This window comes from Sinohyriopsis cumingii, chromosome 3 (genome assembly GCF_028554795.1).
Source record: "Sinohyriopsis cumingii isolate HCF-2022 chromosome 3, ASM2855479v2, whole genome shotgun sequence".
NCBI classification, from domain to species: Eukaryota; Metazoa; Mollusca; class Bivalvia; order Unionida; family Unionidae; genus Sinohyriopsis; species Sinohyriopsis cumingii.
Window position 1 is genome coordinate 106,545,303 of NC_142963.1, and position 22,573 is coordinate 106,567,875.

The 22,573-nt window shown below is 33.9% G+C and overlaps 1 protein-coding gene across 3 annotated transcripts in view; it reads left to right on the forward strand.

Moving 5' to 3' along the window:
- LOC149803481 (zinc finger protein DPF3-like) overlaps positions 1-19,471 on the forward strand; it is an 81,437-nt gene extending 61,966 nt beyond the window's left edge. For all 3 annotated transcript variants that reach the window (XM_089953207.1, XM_089953209.1, XM_089953208.1), the window contains 4 exons: positions 1,274-1,399; positions 2,490-2,602; positions 10,141-10,222; positions 15,143-19,471. In XM_089953207.1, the coding sequence (XP_089809333.1) occupies positions 1,274-1,399; positions 2,490-2,602; positions 10,141-10,222; positions 15,143-15,210 (389 nt within the window). In that variant the 3' untranslated portion in view covers positions 15,211-19,471. The remainder of the gene's footprint in view (positions 1-1,273; positions 1,400-2,489; positions 2,603-10,140; positions 10,223-15,142) is intronic.
- The last annotated feature ends 3,102 nt before the right edge of the window (positions 19,472-22,573 follow it).

Genomic DNA, 22,573 nt, shown 5'->3' on the forward strand with positions numbered 1-22,573 from the left:
TAATCCTTTGAACGCATGTTTAAAATTTGCACCGGTTTATTTTGTTCAAATTTTTTAATAGAAATATTAATATTTTACATTGCAAATATTTCAGTAAGACAACACACTTTTTACTACAAGTGGACCATACATACCTGTAGTGGCCCTGAGTGGTCTAAAGTGCTCACCGTTACGGATCACTGCCATCTCACCTCTGTCTGCGTGAATTCATGTCTCGGGTTCGGTTAATGTGGATTTGTGAGAAAGCTTGATGGTAGCTTCTTGTGGGTCGGTGGTTCTTTCCGGGGTTTTCCCGGTTTCTTCCTCCACCATTAATACTGGCCGCCATGTTTTGCCTATCTTGTGCTGAAAAATGGCATTAAACCCTACAACAACAACAACAACTACATATCTGTAAAGTCTCACATTTTTGGTACTGAAATCAATCTCACACGCATAGCCTGAATTTTCTCATGCATGCCTAAGAATGTCTCATGTACTTTCAATCTAATGATCTTATGGTTTCCTAACTCTTCATTAAATTTCCATGTTTGTGAAATGGGATTCCTAAAAATAGACTGACTGCAATGTGACGTTTACTTAAAATTGGTTAACCTCTATTTAGCCTCTCCACCAAGCCCCCCACTGGGGCTTTGGCCCCAGGACCTCTTGTGAGGAGCTGCCACTCCCTGGAGATGATTTTACTCCTGCCACTTAAGGACCCTTAACTACTCTGTGAACCAGAAATGACAGTAATTAATCAGGTTGTTTACATTGACAGTTTCCATTTAGCTTGAAATGCAACAAGATGTCAGTGTTAGGGGCCATCTGGTTTACTATCAGCTTAGAAATTATCAATTGATAAATGAAATGACTAAGTTTTATACACTTTTCATATCCTTGTTGTTTTTCATTGTTAAATGTGCTAGGTGGGTATAGACTGCTGGGAGTGTTGGTGAATACCATACTCCCACAGCTGTTTTATCCATTTTATATGTTCTTTTGAATTTTGAATGGATATTTATTCACATCCATACATGCATATATTCTGCTTGAGTTATTTCTCTTTTGCTTGCACTAATTCAAGTAAAGGTTTTGTATGTAGTTGGTAAATAAGAAAATGTACTAATATATGTGTGTGTGTGTGTGTGTGTATGTGTGTGTGTGTGTGCACTGATATACTAAATTTCAGTTATCTTTCTGTTATGGGTTGAAGAATAGTTAAAGTTGAACTGGTTTAGTTTGTGTACTTTATCATATTGTTGCCCATTTTTATTATTATCCTACTACCTAGGTCGCAGTGAGGATGGCAAGGTGACAGCAAACAACTACTGTGACTTCTGTCTTGGTGATGCTACTGAAAACAAGAAAACCAACATAGCAGAGGAGCTAGTCTCCTGCAGTGACTGTGGAAGATCAGGTTATACCTTCAAGCTCTCAAGTACAGACCCCATAGTTCTCCAACCCTATTGAGCATAAAACTGAACCTCAAGATCAAAGCCCAAAATAAGATATAATTTAGTCAGATCTGTCAGTAGTGGGCATGCATAGGAAAAGTAATGTACATAGGTTCACATTCAGAATTGGTTTTCGAACAAATATTATTCCTTTATCCAAACATTGAAGCAGATGTTTAGTTTGCTTAGACTGAGCAGTTACTGTAGATATGCTGCAGTGATTGCCTACAACAGTGAGAAATATCTGTTTGTGTATGAAACACCTGGCTGCAGACTGCAGAAAAGCAGGTGACCATTACACACACGACACTGATACAGGAAATTTGCCAGGGGCAAAGTAAAATGACTATTAATACCAGGTGAATGCTTTGTAAAAGTGAATATTAGGATAGTACAAATATGCTATTTAAGCAAAAGAACCCAAGCTAAGAAAATTTTGAAAACTGTATGATTCAGACTTTATTTTTAAGAAAGTTTCAGAATGTTTAATTCTAGGAAAGTTTCAGAATGTTTAATGCTAGGAAAGTTTCAGAATGTATATATTTTTAATTCTAGCTTAAATGTGAGTTCTATGCTGAGCAAGTTTTAAGAATTTAGAAGCAGGTTCACACAAGGATAATGCAGAGAATAATTTATAATGGGAAAGATTATTTAAAAAATTATGTCTTGTGTTTTAATTTACTTCCGTATATGAAAATTGGTATTACCAGGTATTTTCTATATGAAGCTATTAATTTGGATAATATATTTTTTAATGTTATCTAGAAACTAAGGAACTCAGAGGAAAGAAAAAGTCATTTATTAGATTTCTTTTAATCAGTGTAGGTTAAAAACAAATTTTGAAAATTTGCTTTATGGTAATAAAAATATATTATTTTAGTAAATAATATCATTGTGATTTACATTATTTACTATAATAACATATTTTTGTTTGAATTTATGCCAAAATGTTTTCTTTCAAAACTTTCATAAATTTTATGGCTGTGGAATTGGACGTTTGATTATTTACAGTAGATATTTCTTGATATTCATAATATATCTGTATTTTTCTAGGTCATCCATCATGTCTGCAGTTCACTCCCAACATGATAATCTCTGTTAAGAAGTATCCATGGCAGTGCATAGAGTGCAAATCTTGTGGATTGTGTGGAACCTCGGACAATGATGTAAGTAAAAATGGATATTAATAAATTATTCATTCTTATGTCAGCTGACCAGAAAACCCATCACACTGTCAAATTAGACTCCATAAAGAAGCCAATAAATTAGGGATCACTCTCTTGGCCTAGTAGTTAGAATGTCCGCCTTGGATCCGGGAGGTCGTGAATTTGATCCCCGGCCAAGTCATACCAAAGGCTTACAAAAATGGTACTAACAGCTGCCTCGCTTGGCGCTCAGCATTAAGAGGTTAGTGTTAGGACTGGTCGGCCTGGTGTCAGGATAATGTGACTGGGTGGGACATCATGCTACATGTCTGCAGCATGATACCCCAGTGCTAGACATCACTATAAACTGTCACTCTGCAGACATCATAGTGATATGACTGAAAAATTGCTAAAGCTATGTTAAATATCCAAATCACATGCACACGCCCAATAAATTAGTCCTTTATTCATTTGGATGGAAAGAAATTGTTAATAATCTTTTTCCTGTTAATCTGGAAATATTTATTGCTTCTACTGAAATAATTTTTTATCAGTCTTTGCTTTTTATCTCACATTTGCCAAAAGACTTCAGAAAAAAATTCCCACTTTTGGCCTGACTTTCCAAATTACAGCAATATGGTAATCAATTAGTAATTTATTGTGGAACATGTTAATCTTAATACCGTTACTCATCCATGCTTCATTGCAGTGACTGCTGAAACAGTTTTGTTACAAAGTAGATTGGTTCTCACTGGTTTCTGCAATGCATTTATGGAACGTGTGCAAATACCATATTTCTTTAAGAAGTATTTTGTACTGTTGTTGCCCTAGTTTTAAAGTCATATATGCTAACCATGATGGTTCTGGCATAATGACAGTGATGTGATACAGCACACGAATTGAGCGCATCATCATGCTCATTCAGGAATTGAAGAATCTGTGGCCTTAACGATCATTGAGCAAAAGTTAGACATGTAGAGTAGTTAATGTGAACATTGAATATAAATAATTTGTCAGTATATTTTGTGTTTGTAATCTACTTCTAATCCACGTAGATTTTGCCTGTTTGTGTCAAGAATTTTGACCAGCTGCAGAACCAGCAAGTTAGTTGTAAAAATAAATTTACATTTTACATACAGATTACTGTAGTTATGGCATGTAATATATAGATTACACTTTTAAACTCAGAATAAGCTTTTTTGCAACTTATTAGCAATAATTATGCCACAAGTATTAAAAAAATTACCCTTAAAATATGGATTGGAGGCTTTCAAACAAAATCTGCGGAGAAATGATAGTTGCCAAAAAATCTGGATAAATAGTTCATTCGTGTTTGATTTGGATCCAGGTTTCATATTAGAAATACTAAAATTAGTCAGGGAACCAAACTAACTTTACAGCAGCACCCCCATATGCTTTAAACTGCACTTATTTGTTCATGCAAAGTGTCTGCATGATCAAACTGTTGATTATATAATTTTTTTTAAAAATGGTGTCCTGAAGGTGATGCATGTTTAAGACGAATGGGAAAATAAGCTTCAAGAAAAATGTTAATAATCAACACAGAAGAATAGAAAGAAGTATTCAGATTCTTGTGTATAAAAGCTGGAAAGGACACAATTACATTTATTGGACATCACATGCCAATTTGAGCATGTCTCATGGCAGGAGATATGATTGCCATCATCATGTGAAATGGAAAAAGAATTTACAAGAATTACATCAAGCTGAGAGATAACAACAAGCCATTGAGTTGCATAGGGTTTTGGAACTAAAGTTTGTGCAACTGTACTAGTAGTAAATAAAGTCTACATGTACTTTACAGTTGAACATAATGTTTATCATTGCAGTGTTGAACTTTTAATTACATTTTCCAGCTTTATGATAGCAGTTATTGATATTTTGTTACACTGTACTGAAAATTGGTCAATCTTATAAAAAATAATCAACTGCCTTACTGAGACGTATTCGTCAGGGTTGGCAGGTCTGGCACTCTGCAAGACAGAAGTTCTTCTTCAAATACATTACCTAATCATAATACCTTGGGAAAACTATTTTTACCTCACATATCCAGTTGTCCCAGGTTAAAATTTTTACCTAAAAATAGCTAAAAGTCACCTGCCCACCTAGGTTATAGTTAGAGTGATCTCCCCTTGATACAGGGATTGAAAGCAAATCCCACAAATATCTCAGCTACTACAGGAGTGAAAGGCACACTTACTATATGTTATTGCGGGGAAGCTGGGAGGGTTTGTGCAGTAAGTGTTATCACAGAAACATTTTACTAGAAAAAGTTTCTTCTTCAAATACATTACCCAATCATAATACCTTAGGAAAATAGTTGGGAGGTGGAGGGAAATGCATCCCCTTTCCCAGGAGAGACTCTCTCTGGTCCCATAAAGTATATAAGACAGCTTCTAGATAACCCTTCTGGAGAATGTATTCCATAGGTCATCTTGAAAATCTTATCACTACTCCTCTTAAAGGGTTAGTTGCATTGACATAAGTGTTACACTAAAACACTTCTCACTGTAGCTGTTCCTAAATAAAAATGATGCCAATGTGACCTCCCAGAAGTGGAAAAATCTTATAACACTTCCTTGTGTTAATTGGAGGGTGATACAAACATAAAAAAGAAAAGAATCTTCTTTCTTGCAGAATACAGTTATTCATGTATTAAAATAATGCTGATCTAACCCCCAAAATGGATACTTTCATGGCCATTCATTGTAGCAGTAGGTTGTTTATTCTAAATAAAAATGGTGTTCATCATGGCATTATAGTGACCATACTGAAAATTTTGTTTTGGGATATTACTCTTGCATGAATGTTGGCACTGACATGGGACATTCCCAAAAACACTTATTGTATTAATGGTTCTGGATGAAAATTCTTCAGATCTGACCTTTTGTGCAGGAATTTTGGAAACCAGATCTAACCGATTCAAGTGAATTTGGACAGACTTTGTATCTTGTTACGTTCCAGTGAACAAGTTGATAGCACTCTGACATTGATTTTAATGTCAGAAGTTTTGACTGTTTTTTTCTTCAGCTTTATGTGTTCTTGATGACACATGTAGGAATGGATTTTTTTTCAAATCAAGATTGGCTTTATATCTGATGAATATCTTGAATGATACCACTTAAATATCTGGGTTTTTTATATATAAAAAGGTAATGTATATTATTGTAGATTTAGCCAAACTTGGCACCAAGCTTTGTCAAATTGACCTGGGTGTTCACCAAGAGACTAAATGAAAATGATCCTGGTCTAACCTCCAGTATATCCACCATGGTGACCATCTTGAACATTTTGTTATTGATACTCTTCTGAAGTGATGCTCTTAAAAAATATGAATTATAGATTTAGCCAATTTAGAACCAAACTTATTAATATCAACATGAGGTTTTGATCAGAAGGCTGTTTTAGATGTATAGTGGGTCCCATCATCTTAGCCAAGGGTCTTCAGTTCACCTTGTGCCACATCAGTTCATGGCATATGTATTTAAGGAACAGCAAATGCCTCTTGCAGAACCTGTAGCAAACAAATTCTGTTGACTGCTCAGACAGCTCATTATGCAACCTGTTAGGTATGCAAAAAGATAACTTCCAAAATGCTCACTTGTATTGAATGAAAATAAATACTTGTGTAAAATGTTTAAATACAAGAAAAGTAGATGCAACTTGTGTCATTGTCTATGTAGTTATTCTTAACTTCCTAACTGTCTTCCTTGGTAAATGTAGCAAAGAGATCTGATTGGCTCAGTTTATTTCATTTGCCTCCAATTACCAGAACAACATGTTCAGTTTTGGCTAGCTACATATGCTAGTGGTTGATGTAGAATGAAGTGGATCGACAATTCTCGGCTGGCAAAGATGAGCTTGTTCTAAAGAAAATGGTTCTGATCTAACCTCCAATATATCTGCCACGGTGGCCATCTTAAAATCTTGGTTTCACTACTTCCCATGAATGGATGATGTTATTGATATGGGGTTTTCGCTCAGAAAAACATTCTTATGATGTCGAGTGGCCGAGTGGTCTAAAGTGCTCTCCGTTACAGATCACTGCCATCTCACCTCTGTCTGCATAGGTTTGAGTCTCGGATTCAGCCAGTGTGGGTATGTGAGAAAGCTTGCCAGTAGCTTCTTGAGGGTCGGTGGTTCTTTCTGGGGATTTCCCGGGTTCTTCCTCCACCATTAATACTGGCCGCCATGTATAGCCTATCGTGTGCTGAAAATGGCGTTAAACCATACAACAACAACCTCAACTCTTATGATGTCTGGTTAGTCCTAAATGACAATTGTCACCTTTGGATATCCAGTTTATTTGCAATGATGGCCATCTTGGCAATCATTTTTAGCTACTTCTCCTGAGCAGATGATCATATCAGCATTGGAATTTCAATAAAAATGGCACTGAGTTGTGGTAGCCATCTTGAAAATCATATCACTATTCCTCTTGCAGGGATATTGATATGGAGATTTAACCTCCATAAATTTTAAAGAAAAGGTAAAGTTACTTTTCCAAACTGAATTGAGATACCAATATTTTTTTATAAAGATTTCTTGCAGTATGTAGTTAAAAATGTATGAAAATACTGCTAATTTAACCTCCAAAATGGCTGCCTTGATGAGCATCCAGAATGATGGTCTTATTGACATGGGGTTTACACTAAAACACTGTTATAGTAATATGTAGATGGTAAATAAAACACCTGCCACTTACACTATGTTTTGTCTATGTGCTCATCACCAAAGGGAGCTGATGATGATACAGCCAACAAACTAAGTCATTTAGTTATTAAAAGTGCATATGTATGATCTGTTTTTATTATAAAAAAATACAATATTATTTACAGTTTTAGCCAAACTTAACATCTGCTCTTTCTTGACATTGTTTAAGAAAAGTTGAATGATTTTCTGTTGTTATGTATATCTATATTATGTGTGCTATTTGCATGATAATAGTTTGTAAGGGTTATTTAGCTAATAACGTTTTTAAACTAATTTTCTATATGATTGTATATTTACACTTTAAAGAAGAGGTTATTCTTGTAATCATAAAGCATAGATTCATTCATTGATTCAAGACTGAGTTGTACTCATATCCAAGTAAACACACATTTTCTGACTTAAGCACATGATTTCTTTAAAGGACAAGCTGACCTAATTTTAATTGGTTCAGTGTTAGATCACCTGACCTTTTTTATGAGTTTGGATCATTCTTGAATGAATCTTCATCTTTCATTTGTATCGGATATTAGTTTTCTGTATAAGAGATGTTTATTTAATAATTAAGTATTCCTAGTATTAATTTCGGTCTTTGGTGATATTTAGCTGTATTAAATCGAGAAGATTCATTTAATTGATTCGGTCATTCATTTTGATTACAAAGTGCTCGGATTACTTGGAATTTTTGCTTTGGAATTTCCGTAAATTCATTTAAAGACATTTTTTGATTATATCATCATGATTTATCAGAATTATTGGTACATCAGTGCAGTATTGAACATTATTTGGAATACCACTGGAACTCATTTCAATTACTGGTTACTTTTAGACTTGATTGAACATTTAGGACTATTTAGGAATTCATTCACCATACTGTAAGTTATTTTTAATTTTCATTTTGTATTTTCAATTTGACTAAATCATGTTGGTTTTAGCACTTTTTTTGTTTCTTAGTTTAAGACCAAAGAGTTGTAACATTATCTATAATATCAGACTCGATATTAATGGCCACAATTATTATGTGAACATAATTAACTCTGGGACTTTTGCTACCAAATTTGTTACAATGGATTTCACAAGAACATCAGATACAGTTTCCATACTTAGGGTGTACTGAAGACAAAGAAATGGTCTCTTATTGGATTCTTGGAAATTCCTTTTGTCCATTGGCGTGTTAGACCCATTGAGGGATGCTTGTTAGAGCTTAACTTTTAACAGGTGCTGTATAGCCAGGGTTGTGCTGACATGCTCTTAAACCCGATACATATAAGTTCCACTTTTCACATTTTTAGCAAATATTTTCCACTGGAAAATATAACAAGGAATATTGTATATACTTCACTTTCAGATGATGTGAGAGTTTTCTATAATAACAATAGTATCTTTTTTACTCTCAGTTTTGAAGTATTTTGCAATGGGCTGCATACATTATGCACATTGTTTTTAACAAAATTTAATAATGTAATTTATTTATACTATAAAATATAATGTCAGTTTTCCAGTACTGCAATATCTGAAACTGTCACATATATATCCATACTGCAACACCTGCAGGTAATTTTCTTTGGGAATATTACACCTACTGTCTTAATATACTCTTTGGGAATATTACACATATTGTCTTAACATACAGGATTCCGTATTCACTCAGATATTCCACACTTGGAACATCAGTTGCTGTAGCGCATACTCCACTTTCAGAAGATTATGTGTAACATTTTAAACATAATAATTACTGTCTTTACTTATTCCTGATTAGGAATTTTTGTGATGAGCGTAAAAATTAAACTTCAGTATTCCAGTATTGGAATTTTCAGGTCCAGGTATATTTTTTGTTTTATAAAACTATCATAACATTTTATAAACTAGTGTGGCAGTAAGTTTTCTTGTATGAAGGCTTTAAAATGTTTAAAAACGATTTAGATCAGCAGCCAATATTATTATTATTATTATTATTATTATTATTTAAATTTTAAAAAGTCCTTTGCAAAAGTGGCAGAGCAGAATTTAACCAAATTTGATACAAGCAGCATGGTTTAAAGTCCTTTTAATTTAACACAAATGATGCTGATCTGCCATCAGATATGGCTAACATTCTAAAATCTGAGAAATCTTGAAAACTTTTTGGCACCAATGAACATAAATATAGAAAGGTTTGACAGAGAGAGATCCTCCAACTAAATGAGATTTTCTTGGCTAATTTCTCTTGCATTTTGCTTGTAGCTATATGTCAGCTAGTGAACGAATCTTTGTCCCACTTGTATCTCTTGATTTGTTTAAATTTGGATTCCTTTGCACTTTTCATGGTGAAAGGCTTAAGCTTAATGGAAAGATGCATCACTTCCTGTCACAATACTGCTCACAGAAAAATGAATCAGCTATATTTGTATTTGTACATATATTGTTCTGTGAGCCCAAGTGATGACATTATGTCTGTCATCCTGGCATAATTACTTGAATAGCTGAAATTGGCCGACATATATGGCTCTGGATTCATTATGTAGATGTATTTCTCCATACTTATACTGACTTTTTTCATTGATGAATAGTTGAATAGTAACATTAAACCAATCTAAAGCAGCAGTCTATATTGTATGTGAGAAAAGTGATCTCTGAAGATGAATGGTGGCAGATTAAAGGTTCTTGTTGTTTATTACAATAATTTAGTTTTCAGCACCTCCAGAAAAGGGGGAAAAACAGTTGTTGAAGACAGGTGATTAGTTATAATATAGGTGATCTTTATTGCTGGTTTAATTTTACTTAGCTTGTATGTGAGGTGGTTTTCTCTTTGTTTCACAGTAAGATGATATTTTTGATATTTATTTCAGGACCAGTTGCTTTTCTGTGATGACTGTGACCGAGGTTATCACATGTACTGCCTCAACCCTCCCCTCAATGAGCCCCCAGAAGGTTTGTATTCTCAATTTTTCTCCCCTCAATGAGCCCCCAGAAGGTTTGTATTCTCAATTTTTCTCCCCTCATTGAGCCCCCAGAAGGTTTATATTCTCAATTTTTCTCCCCTCAATGAGCCCCCAGAAGGTTTGTATTCTCAATTTTTCTCCCCTCAATGAGCCCCCAGAAGGTTTGTATTCTCAATTTTTCTCCCCTCAATGAGCCCCCAGAAGGTTTGTATTCTCAATTTTTCTCCCCTCAGTGAGCCCCCAGAAGGTTTGTATTCTCAATTTTTCTTTATTCTTTTCTTTTAACTTTTTATGTTATGTCTGTTTTTCAGCAGGTTTCTTTCGCAGTCAGAACTTGTGATGGCCATAATTTTATATATGGTGGTCTTTCAGGTGGGTGAATTAAGAGGAAACCACTTATTAAGGGTTGGTGAACCAATTACCAATATTCTGAATAAGGAATCGAAATTAGAATGCAATAAAAATTCAGAGGAAGTATTACCACCATGTTCATTGTTTGACATGTTAGTTAAAGTATTATCAGCACGTCTTTCTATTCCATATTCTTGGGACAAGAGAACAGTGGAATATTCTTTGAAAAATGTATCAGTGTTTAGTCACTATTTTGTTGCATCATTCATTTTTTGAGAATACAGTCAATTTTGCATGTTGTGAATATAAAAGAATCTCTCCATTGAATACATTACCTGATTACATTAATCTTCGGAAATATACATAACATAATCATGGAGAAAAGCCAACAGACAATAGAAATTAAATTTACATAACATTTGTATTGGTGATGAATAAGAGAGATATTTTTAATATTCAGCAGAGAAAAGGAAGAAATGGTTTTATGAAATCCTGTAAATTCTTATTGACCCATGGAGCATGAATCCCTTTAAGTGACTCTTGTTTTTTCTCCATGCCTTCCAATCAGACTCGATCCAAGCCCCACAACCCCATTTATCTGCATGTAGGCACCAGGCTTCATTTTCATCAGAACTGATCAACCATTGTGTCATGAAAACAAATATGGGAACCAAGTTGTTTCAGAGGGACTTAAAAACTACATTCCCATACATGCCAACCATTATGCTTTTGGCATAATCATTAGTTTTTATTTAACTTATGCTTTACCCATGTCCATATATGGACTATGCTTTTTCAGTATACCCTTCTCCTCCCAAAAAGATTAATAAGTTGTCTCTTTTTTTATTAAAATCTCGTTAATCCCACAGATCATATTCTAGAAAAGTCAGTTTCTGTGTAACTAAGACATAAGAGTACATCTGTCCGTAGACTTGCATGCACTTTCCTAACATCATTAATATGTTCTGTTTATAGCAGCTGTCCTTTATCCAAGAAACATGCTGGTTTCTTCTTTCAAATCTTTGACCTTGGATTCATTGTTATAATTCACATTTGTTAGAGGACAACTCTATAGTACAATATTGTTCATGTCTAATGGCTTGTGTACAAGGGTACAATTGACCTGCATGTACTTTCCTAACACTTATCATTTTTTTTTTATAGCAGCTGTATGGCATAGTTCAGAGAAAACCGACTGGTTTTCTAATTTTGAATCTTTGCTCTCAGATTCTTTGTTTTGATTCATATTTGGTACATAACCAGTCTGTAGTTATATGGCACTAAATGTTAGGTCAAATGTATCCTAAAAGAATCCTCCAAAGGTGTTCTATGATAATGTTAGAGATTATTATGCTACTGCCTGTGATTACATGCTCCAGAAATTCCCATATGTGGATGAAGTGCTTTTAAATGCTTCAGTTACGGATGTAAATGAGAGACAGTCAAAAAGCTTTAAGTGTAAGATTCTTTGTCAAGGGATATCCCTTTATATTGTCACCTTTGTCTACCTTGGATCATCTGGAAGGAGAATTCCTGAAGTATCAAGTTGGTATTCTACCTGACAATGTACTTAATGCATTTAGAGTTGATGTGCAATGGCACCCTATTTCCCAGCTGAAAGATGCAGCCACCGGAAGATATAAATTTCCTCTTTATCAGGTTATGAAAGGAGTATTGGTTCTTTACCATTCTAATGCTGAATGTGAGAGGTTGTTCAGTATTGTTAACAAAAATAAACCGGAAGTCAGATCCATGCTTAGTAACCCAGTGTTTAGTGCTCTACTGGTCTGCAAAACATCATAGCTGGTACAAAGTGTTTTGAATTGCAACATGACAGTCTGTTGCTTTCTAAAGCTAAAAGTACTACATATGAAAACATGAGGCACTAAATGAGGTAAAAAAATCCAGAGGGGTAAATAAGTCATTTTGTACATATGTTCCTTTAATTTTTTTTAGCATGTTATATGTGGATTACTCTTTTTCTGCTTGCATTACTCTTTTCGTCCACATGGATTACACTTTTGCCTCAGCAGGGGTTGTAGTCCGAGTTTCCTCTAACCCTTGCCACCCCTTTTTTGTTATTTGGACATTTATGTTGGTGTGTAGTTTTGGAGATTGTCACATGAGCTAGAAGGCACTCCACATAGAAGGTGTTTGAAGGGATGAGATATAATTTTATCAGCTGGTTGCAAGGACAAAGCAGTCATTACCATGCAAACCTCAGATCCTAAGGTAGTTAAATTCTTTCTCTGGTTTTTTGTGGAGAAGAATTTGCTGCTATATGATCAAGGATTGCCATTCCATGATTATGTTTGGACTTGTTGATAAGAATTGGCCCAGGTCATTTACCCTGTTCCCCAGATGAAGCCTTTCCAGGGTTCCAACTCTGATATCTTTGAGTCTTTGTCTAGAACATTCACTGAAGTTATTATTGTTTAAGACATGAATTTTGATAGTCCTTGCTTCAGTCTGCAGGATGAGTGAATTGCATGCCTTGTGTGGACCCAAAATATCTCTATTTCATTCATATGGTTCAATCATCCTCATGATGCAACCATGCTTTGTAGTTAAGATGAGGTTGCTGCCATTTTGTAATAACAAAGTGATGATTTGCTCATCTTCTGCAATTGATCCTTCAAAAGAGGTAGCTTTTCATGCCCTGTATGTGGACCCAAACTATCTCCATTACATTCATAAAACAGTTCAGTCATCCTAGTGATGCAACCAGGTTTATAGTTAAGATTAGGTTGCTGCCTGTGTGTAATAAAAAATTGATGGTTTGTTCATCATCTGCAACTGATCCTTCAAAAGTGACAACTCTGCAGAATCCAATTTCTGCTTTTGAATGCTACTTGAAACACGCAACACATTTGATGGGCCCAGCAATGGCCCTTTCTTCTGGTCAATATGGAAGGCATAACTTGGCATCATGGCTTAAGTGGATGATCTGATCAACATATTCTGACATTTCTCAGAATCAGATACACCTCACGAAAGTTTCTGCTGATGAGATTTGAACCATCTCTGTGAGCCTCACTTTCATTTGCAATAGTTTGATTTGGAATATCATTTAGGCTGTTGGCTCATATGCAGTTGGCCATCTCAGACTTCCTTCATGATCAAGCATTGTAACTAAATCTGTTGAGGACAATAAACAGCTTTTTCAAATGATGCTGTTTGCTTTTCTGTATAAATGACCTTTATTTTTGATATAACCAATCTAAAAAAAAACTGTTAAAAGCATTACTCATCGAAAACTATTAAAAACATTACTCATCGAAAACTATTAAAAACATTACTCATCGAAAACTATTAAAAACATTACTCATTGAAAACTATTAAAAACATTACTCATCGAAAACTATTAAAAACATTACTCGCTGAAAACTATTAAAAACATTACTCCAAGAAGTTACAAATCAGTCCACATGACCCACATGTTTAATGAGCTACAGTTCAGTTTGCATTTTATCATCTATTGCTGCATTGATGACTATGGTATCAGGAAAACGACTGCATCCTGAAATTACTCTCTGAACTAGTTGCCATTTTTGTTCTGGAATACATGGAAAAATTTTATGCATCTTAATTGTTGTGCTGAATAGACTCATTCTAATTAGTGATACTGTCTCTTATACTGGTCATTATATTGAAAATATTTGGATTTAAATTTATACAACTTCTTTCCAAACGTGTATTATGGTTCGCAGTAAAAGCAAAAATAATGGAGATAGTACTTTAGCTGCCTAAGCTGCCAGAGTTAAATAATGCGAATTAAACAGTAGCCTGTCAATTTAACACAGGTTTGTATAGCAATCTGTTGCAGCACTGTATAACAGTATATTGCAGTCTGAAAATACTAGTTACTATAATGTCAAGTTTCCTTCAAGCATTTACATGCTTAGAACACATAATACTCAAGGGCAGGTTGTTGAACACTACTTTTTTACCATTGAGCAGTTGTTGCATCTTGTAAATGCATTAGTTAAATTGACGGATAGTCCTAATCTGAATTAATATAACTAATTATGAGCTTTGAAAGGACAAGTGTGTGTATGTGTATATATATATATATATATATATATATATATATATATATATATATATATATATATATATATATATATATATATAAACATCTTCTTTCTCAGAAAAGTGTTCAGTATCTTAAGAAAGGTATTGAATATAGTATTGAATATATTGAAGTTTTTGCTACATTTTTATGCTGTAACTGATAATACTGATGTTTGCTTCATCAGCTCAATTTGGATAGTGTTATGGCTCCTAAGAATTAATTATATCTTCAGCATAGTTACAAGAACCATTCAAAATGTTCTTATGTAAAAACATTGTTTTTATTCATTTATTCTCATTATAAAGAGTTATGATCCCCAATTATTCATCTTCCTCACTTTATATTCAGAATGGGAACATGACTTCAGATTGAGTAGAACTTTTTTAGGGAATATTGGACTTAGTTAGAGTTCTTGTGTTCTTTGCAATGTATCAATCACTCATAGTTCTACTTTCTAAGTTGTAAACTTTTTTAAAATTTTAGGAAACTGGAGTTGTCACCTGTGTATTGAAGAGTTCCATGGTGGCAAGAAACCTCCAGGCATGCAGTAGAAGTCAGAAAAGATGGGGAACAATGAATTTACCTAATTGTCACCAAACTAGTGTTGTTATTTCTAATAGACAAGAATCTTACACATGGTTTGTATAAATAGGTCATAAACACTCTCCCCATTTTCTACAAAATGTCTGAAAATGTACCTTAAGCAAAATGGCTGGCTGTGGGGAAACAGTGATGCAACTTGCAACTGACATTATGTTCTTCTAACCATAATATTTAGCTGCATACAGAGAACAGAACAAAAACCTAAATAATACCTTTTTTGGCACAGCAGAAAAATTGCATAATTAGTTATGCTAAACATTTTTATTGTTATGTGTTTTTTTTATGTGCATCAATAGTGCAAACTGAACTTTGCTTTCTCCTTGAGTCAAAGCCAATCTGGTTTATCATGGGCAATAACTCTGTCCATGTTGGTCTGCCACAGATTACTAATAACTACCAAGTATCTCATATTCATTGGCACATGGCTTACATTATTTCTACTAATGACAGTTTACAATTCTTGAGTTCTTGAAATCCAAAATAAAATAAATGTAACCAAAATTTTAAGTTTTCTGCACTTGTCAGATAAGGTACCACACACTTCCAACATACTAAATCTTTTCATGTGACCCTTTCATCCTTTCATTTGTAGGAATGGAAAAATATAATTCTTCTTTTGATTTTATATTTAATTTATAAATCAGAATTTGCTGACCAACAGAGGTGGTGCATTATATTGTATATAAAAGGGACAGCATTAAACTGTGTCAGTATTTTGAGTTATTACTCCATTGAATGCATTATTTTGCATACTGAATACTTAGATATGCATAGAATGGCCAGATTTGAGTGAATTGATGCATGTATTTGTGCCTGTTGGTGAATTAATTTAAATTTCATTGTTAATTTTTAGCCATATTGATTGAAGATCAGAAGAGCTTTTGTGATGATTCATGCCCATCATCAGATTGTTAGCACTGGTTATCCTGTTTCTCTGATACTACATGGAGTATGGTTATGAAACAATGCACATGTTTTCATCCTGTTGTCTAGCGACTCAGACATTCTGTATGGATGCAGTTATGGCCATCTTAAAATTTTTGTTACCACTGCTCCTGAATAGATGATCACATCAGCATGGGTTGTTCAATGAAAAGAAAAAAACTGCATTAGATATATGTCTAGTCCCAATCTGATTGCCAACATGGCCACCATGGCCTCCAGACTGAGGTTCAATCCTCATGGGAATGTCTCGGGGTTAAGGACTACCCTAGAGGCAAATATCAGTTAGGTATATGCGTTTGTCTGTCCTTGCCAAACAAGTATGTACATGGTTATCGGGTGGGAATCTTGAGAACCTTAAAGCTCTGTCCCATGGTCTGAAACCCTTGGGGATTAAGGATGGATCCCAGGACCAATGTCATTTGCTTGTATAAATATATCTTTTTGTGCCTGGTAAATGTATTTGGTTATATGGTTGGAATGACAATAGTTTCCATCTTCAGGGGCTGAATTCCAGGGCTAGGGATGGACTCAGGAGTTAGTCAGTTGTGTGTATAAATTTGTTTTTTCATGCCCAGCATCTGTCACTACGGTTGTTGGGTGGAGATCTCAGTAGTTTCTATGTTGTAACTCAAAGGCTAAGTTCTTGGCAGGTAGGGTAATACCCCAGGACATCATCTTGGAGTTGTAATCTAAGAGAGGCTGCAGCTTCATGAGCTTGTGTAATTTATTACTTTGTAATCAATTACAATTCATTGGTTTGCCAGCACCTTCTTTCTGCCAGGTACTAGTAACAGCCCATGTTTTAGGCAAATGTGTTTACTGATTGTACCATTTAGTTTCAGTGATATGTCCATTAATGTTAGTTAAAATTAATTAAGTTGATACATATATGCCCATTTGTATGAAGTAGATGTGTCCATCTACCTATGTTTATGATTTCAAAGAAGACTACATTAAGGTGCAAGTGATGCTATAAACAACGAAAATTAGGAAACTGGCGTAAAAGTACTTTGGTTTGAATAGGTCATCATTACAAAATTACATTTGCTATCTAAACAGTTTGTCACTGAATCAAATTTACATGTCAGTAATGTCACCATCATATATGTCAAGATCTGGGCACTGATGAGGATATGCCTAGTGCATTATGCTTTTATAAATGCCAAATGCTTATTCAAATTGCATTAGGGCAAAAGAAGTGTAATGATGCCTCAACATATGCCTGGTACATTATGCTTTTATAAATGCCAAATGCTTATTCAAATTGCATTAGGGCAAAAGAAGTGTAATGATGCCTCAACATATGCCTGGTACATTATGCTTTTATAAATGCCAAATGTTTATTCAAATTGCATTAGGGTTAAAGAAGTGTAATGATGCCTCAGCATATGCATATGTAGTTCTGATGTACAAGTCTGATGTTTACTGAAATAAACCTGTGATCATATTTCCTCTAGTATTGAGTAGAGATCATTAACCTTGGTGGTGGTGTTACTGATACCCGAGGCTATGAAAGCAAAGAAGCCTGCACTGAAATAGAAATTTAATAGATCCAGACTGGGTTTTGAAATAGAAATTTAATAGATCCAGACTGGATTTTGGCAGACACAGCTTACAAATCTCAATGCTGGCCCTGGATGATACCTCTATTGTAATTTTTTTAATTCATTGTCATTGTAATCATGGCATCATTTTTATGACATTTTGTAATAAGTACTTCAACAGCATACTGTGATTAGTAGGCCCATTTGTAATAAATGCTGCTTGAGTTGATATGAAAAGGTGTTTACTCTGACACTGTATTTTATCCATGCATATGTACATTTGGGGATCCATGTTGGGTATTGAGCACTTGTCTACAGAAAAAAGTAATTTTGATCAGATCTTTTTTTTTTCTGGATTGTTCTTCTGTTTAAAATATTATGTTCCTCAGACATTCAAACTTTATATCAACCAAACTTGTTTATCCAGACTTCTGTTTTTTAAAATATTTTTGCGTTTCTAGAAGAGCCATAGCAACAGGCTTCTTCTTTATATGTATATGGAAATGCATAAAAGTAAGTTTCCATACAGTTAAGTATTTATGTATTCAGGAGACACAAACGCGTGTAAATAACTCGTCCAGTAACACATCTAAGTACAGTCATAATAGATGATCTTTGTATTTCATCAGATTAGTATGGGCATAATGAATGTTTTGACGCAAGACTGAACTTAAAGGTTCCAGTTCATTTTCATGATCTTTCACAGTTATTTATTGTCATAAATTATCAGTTTTTTAGATACTTACTCCAAAGTTCTTTCTTTGAAGTTTCTGTATACCTTCCCAGTGAAATGAGGTTCAGATTCTTAATTTATTCCGATGGTAGTTATATGGGTTTTGCATTTCCACATTACATATATTTAACAACAAGAAACATAATTAACATATTGTTTAGGGTAACTCTGTTATTCAGTCTGTAATTATACTCTTGTTTATAGTACATGCAGTTGATAAATCTTCTGCTTAAAAACATTTTTAAGGGTAGAATTGTAGAGTACAGATATTTTTCAATTATCCTTGCATTTATGTGTAATTATTTCTAATTTATCTCACTGCTAATTTCATTACCATGTCCTTAATATTGTTTTCTTTTCATGAAGTACTCAGAAAAAATTCTTTTATTATTTGCTTAAAAAGTAGAATCAGTAGTTTTGGATGCAGAAATCTTGATGATGCCATCTTCTCATGAAGTATTCTGGAAGTACTTTCAATTTTTGTCAAGTCTAGTTAAAGTGGAGTTGACAATTTTGAAAAAAGTAAGAAGAAATGCTGAACATATGTTTATCACAGTAAGGAAGAAAACTTGTGAAAATGTTTGTGTGGAATTGTCTGTGCGACATCTTATAGACGCATAATATGCAAGTGTTTATGTGTTTTTTCATATAGCTCTGTATTGTGTAAAATCATGAGTATTCAGTTGTTCTCATTCCTTGAAAATAAATCTTTGGTACAGAATATTGGAGTAGTATGTCTGGTACAGAATATTGGAGCAATATATTTGCAGGAGAATTACTGCATATTTTTGCCTCTATATATTGCCAGACAAAAATATTTGATAATCTGAACATCATTATATCAGGTTCATTACTAAAATGTCATCAGGTTTTTATATAATTTATGTCTTTTTTTCTATGTGACATTGCAAATGTTTTCTTTGAAATTGTCCACATAAATATGCAGTACTTGTATATGAGATATGGAATAAAGGCCTGTATAAATGACAGCGTTGAATTTATTCAGTCGTGTGCATTTGTATTTTCAATTCTGTGACTAGAAGACGCAAATCCTGGAACAGGGAGTCTTTAAACTGTTGTGTGAGTGGACTACATAATGCTTTCAATACCCAGCAATTTGCAAAAGCAAACCAGGTTTTCTTAACTGGTATATTTATACTGTTCAGCTCATTATTGTCACTGTTATTTATAATTACATGAAATTAATATTTAAATGATGGAAACGATTAAATGATATTTTAATGAACAAGAAGTACAGAAAGCAAAACAACTGATGTTAGAATTGAAAAACTAAAAAATCCAGATCATAAAAAGGAACCAGTATTTGTTGCATAGAATAGCTATGGAACATAATTTTATTTGTGGGTTACTCATTGAAGATACTCAGATATTAAAACAACCTTGCTGTAACCTACAATAACGTTTAGTAACCTTAATTTATTTACATATTATTTAGATTTCTGTTACACGAAAATATTATAAAAGGTCTTACCGTTTTCCATTTTTAGTTTTTTTCTTCTTCTTCTTCAAATTGTTCCTTCTTTGGTTGTGTCTTATTAATATAAAAAAATGTGTAGAAGGTTTGCTACACTGTCAGAACCTATAACATTGTGTCCTTTGAAAGATACATCATCATCACCTGTAATATATTGATGATGTAAATTTCTTTGAAAAATATATAGATAGAAATTTTATGTTTTACAAAAGTCCATCAGGGGCAAAATCCATTATTGGTCCTATTTTTTATTTCCAAATAAGAAATCTCTATTTTCCAAATCTTCCAAACCATACTATAATAAGCTTGAGTTGTATTATTTATAATTTGTTGGTTCATCTCTTTGCAACTCTTTTAATAAGAAATTCTCCAAAATCGATATAGAAAAAGATGAGCAGGCTAACTGTTTTAATATTTCTTTAGTATGTTTACAATTTCGAATAAATCTTTGTAAAATGCTTTGAAAATACATTATTCATACCTCTCTGAAACGCGTACATAATATTAATGAAGATATACATGTGCACTCCAATGTGGCAGTTTTAAACCTATCATTTGTAAGCCCTATAAAACAAAAAGTGCACTTCAGACCCCCCTCAGAAAATGATCACCGATTGTTTTAGAGTTGGTTTAGAGGGTCTTTTTTATATCTACTTGTGAGCAGATTGTGTTTCTGCAAGATCTGGGATATTAAGCAGTTTCACATTGTAGGTTTTGCATGGCTTTCAGTGTTGGAAGGAGAAGATCCAAAAAGATGATTCAGTGTATTTCAAAGTTTTTAGTACAGCTGTAATTTCTGCTGTGAAGTGGAGGATTCATTCAGTAACAGACTATGTATGGTACTATTGCAAAGGCTTCTCAAACCTCGTCATTTTATAGTGGTGTATAGCCATGATAGAATGCTGTTTTCAATGAATTTACACTGAAAAAGGTGAGTATCTGTTGAGGACTTTTTGTACTTGCGAAAATCAGACACTATTTTGGGGGGATATTAATAACCAAGGTGGTGGTTTTAGAAAATAGAATTTTGCAACATTAATTTTTGTTGTTTCTCTGTGTACATGAATTAGCTGGCCAAGAGGTGAAATGAAATATGATTTCTTAGTGTAACAGGTTTGGTGTTTGATCCTAAAGACTACATTATATTCTGGATTAGATTACTCGTGATGTTTATTGATTGTTCGTTTGCTTCAACACAGAGACTTCTAAAGGGGAACTTGTAAATGCACTCAAAGTCGGAGTCCCTAACATAATATTGGATAAAGCATCTGCAAGTTTAGGTCTTAAGATCTGTACAACCAAGGCAAGACCTTCTGATTTGCAACCCTTATCTGTGTTTGCCACGACCTGTATTAAATCCATTGCTTTTTTATTTTATTTTTTTTTTAAATTGTCCCTCATGTATCTAATATGTCGAAGGAAAGTTTGTTTACTCTAGAAGATAAGTCCTGAAACATTGGTATCCTCTCCAACTGGAATGATTGAGTTTTTTTGTCAATCTGAATCCAGTGTAATCAGTAGAAGTACAAATAAAGAGTTCTCGAAAAGTTATGCTCGTTTTTTTCTGTCCATTTTTAAACTCCGTTTAGGCGTATATGTAACTGACGTACAATAGAATGCATACTCACTGATCTATAACAGAAAAAAATGTCGAAATAATTATCCTCTAATTCCAGCATTAAAGCATTTCACTGTGAAGAGAATTTTCATGTTGAATAGAGTGACTAATAATTACATTGCCTTGAGGTATATCCATTTATAGTCCAGTCGATCAGCCCCACCCCTTCAAAAAGCATTGTGCAGTAAGCCTGTAACAAGATTTAAACAAACCCCCAAAATATTAAACAACTCAAATCCGAGCATGGGAGCCTTCTTCTTCCCATGATTCTATTTGCATAATTTTAATGGTTCGTCCCTTTAATTTGGACTTGACTCCCCACCAAAATAAAAAGTCCATGCTCCAAACCTGATTTGATACTGATGGACGACCTCAAATCATCTGTCTTATTAAGATAGCGAGGATGGGGTCTGCTTTATCAATCTAGTCCATATTCTGATTTGAGATTTCAAATTCATTGTTGAGTGTACACATTAGTTTACCCCAGAATCAAGTGCCTGTGGTTGAAAAAATGGCAATGATATGCTCATAGTTTAAGAAAGCTTCCCAAATAGTGCTTTGACGTTAAAATTTTAATGTACATAAAATAAATCCCTCAATTCAGAGCTGAATAAAATGAATGAACAAACATCCTTTCGCCAAAAATAAACAAAAATGTTGACAGCAATCTATTTTTGATAAAGTTAATACATGTATTTGCATTGTACTGGAAGAATGTCCAAGGTGAGTAAATCTTACTGGAATACATTTATTCAGATCTTATAAAACTTTGGAGGGTCATGATTTAAAAAATATTTTGACATGGAAGAAACAAATTGACCATAATTAGATAGCTACTGAAAGATATAACGAACATATATGATCTTCAAAAACAGACGTTGCACAGTAAAGTGGATGTTTTTGAAAACGTGGCGAAGACAAAGAAATATATGGAAGACTGACACTGTGCAATGACATCTGTAAAGGTTACAGAGAG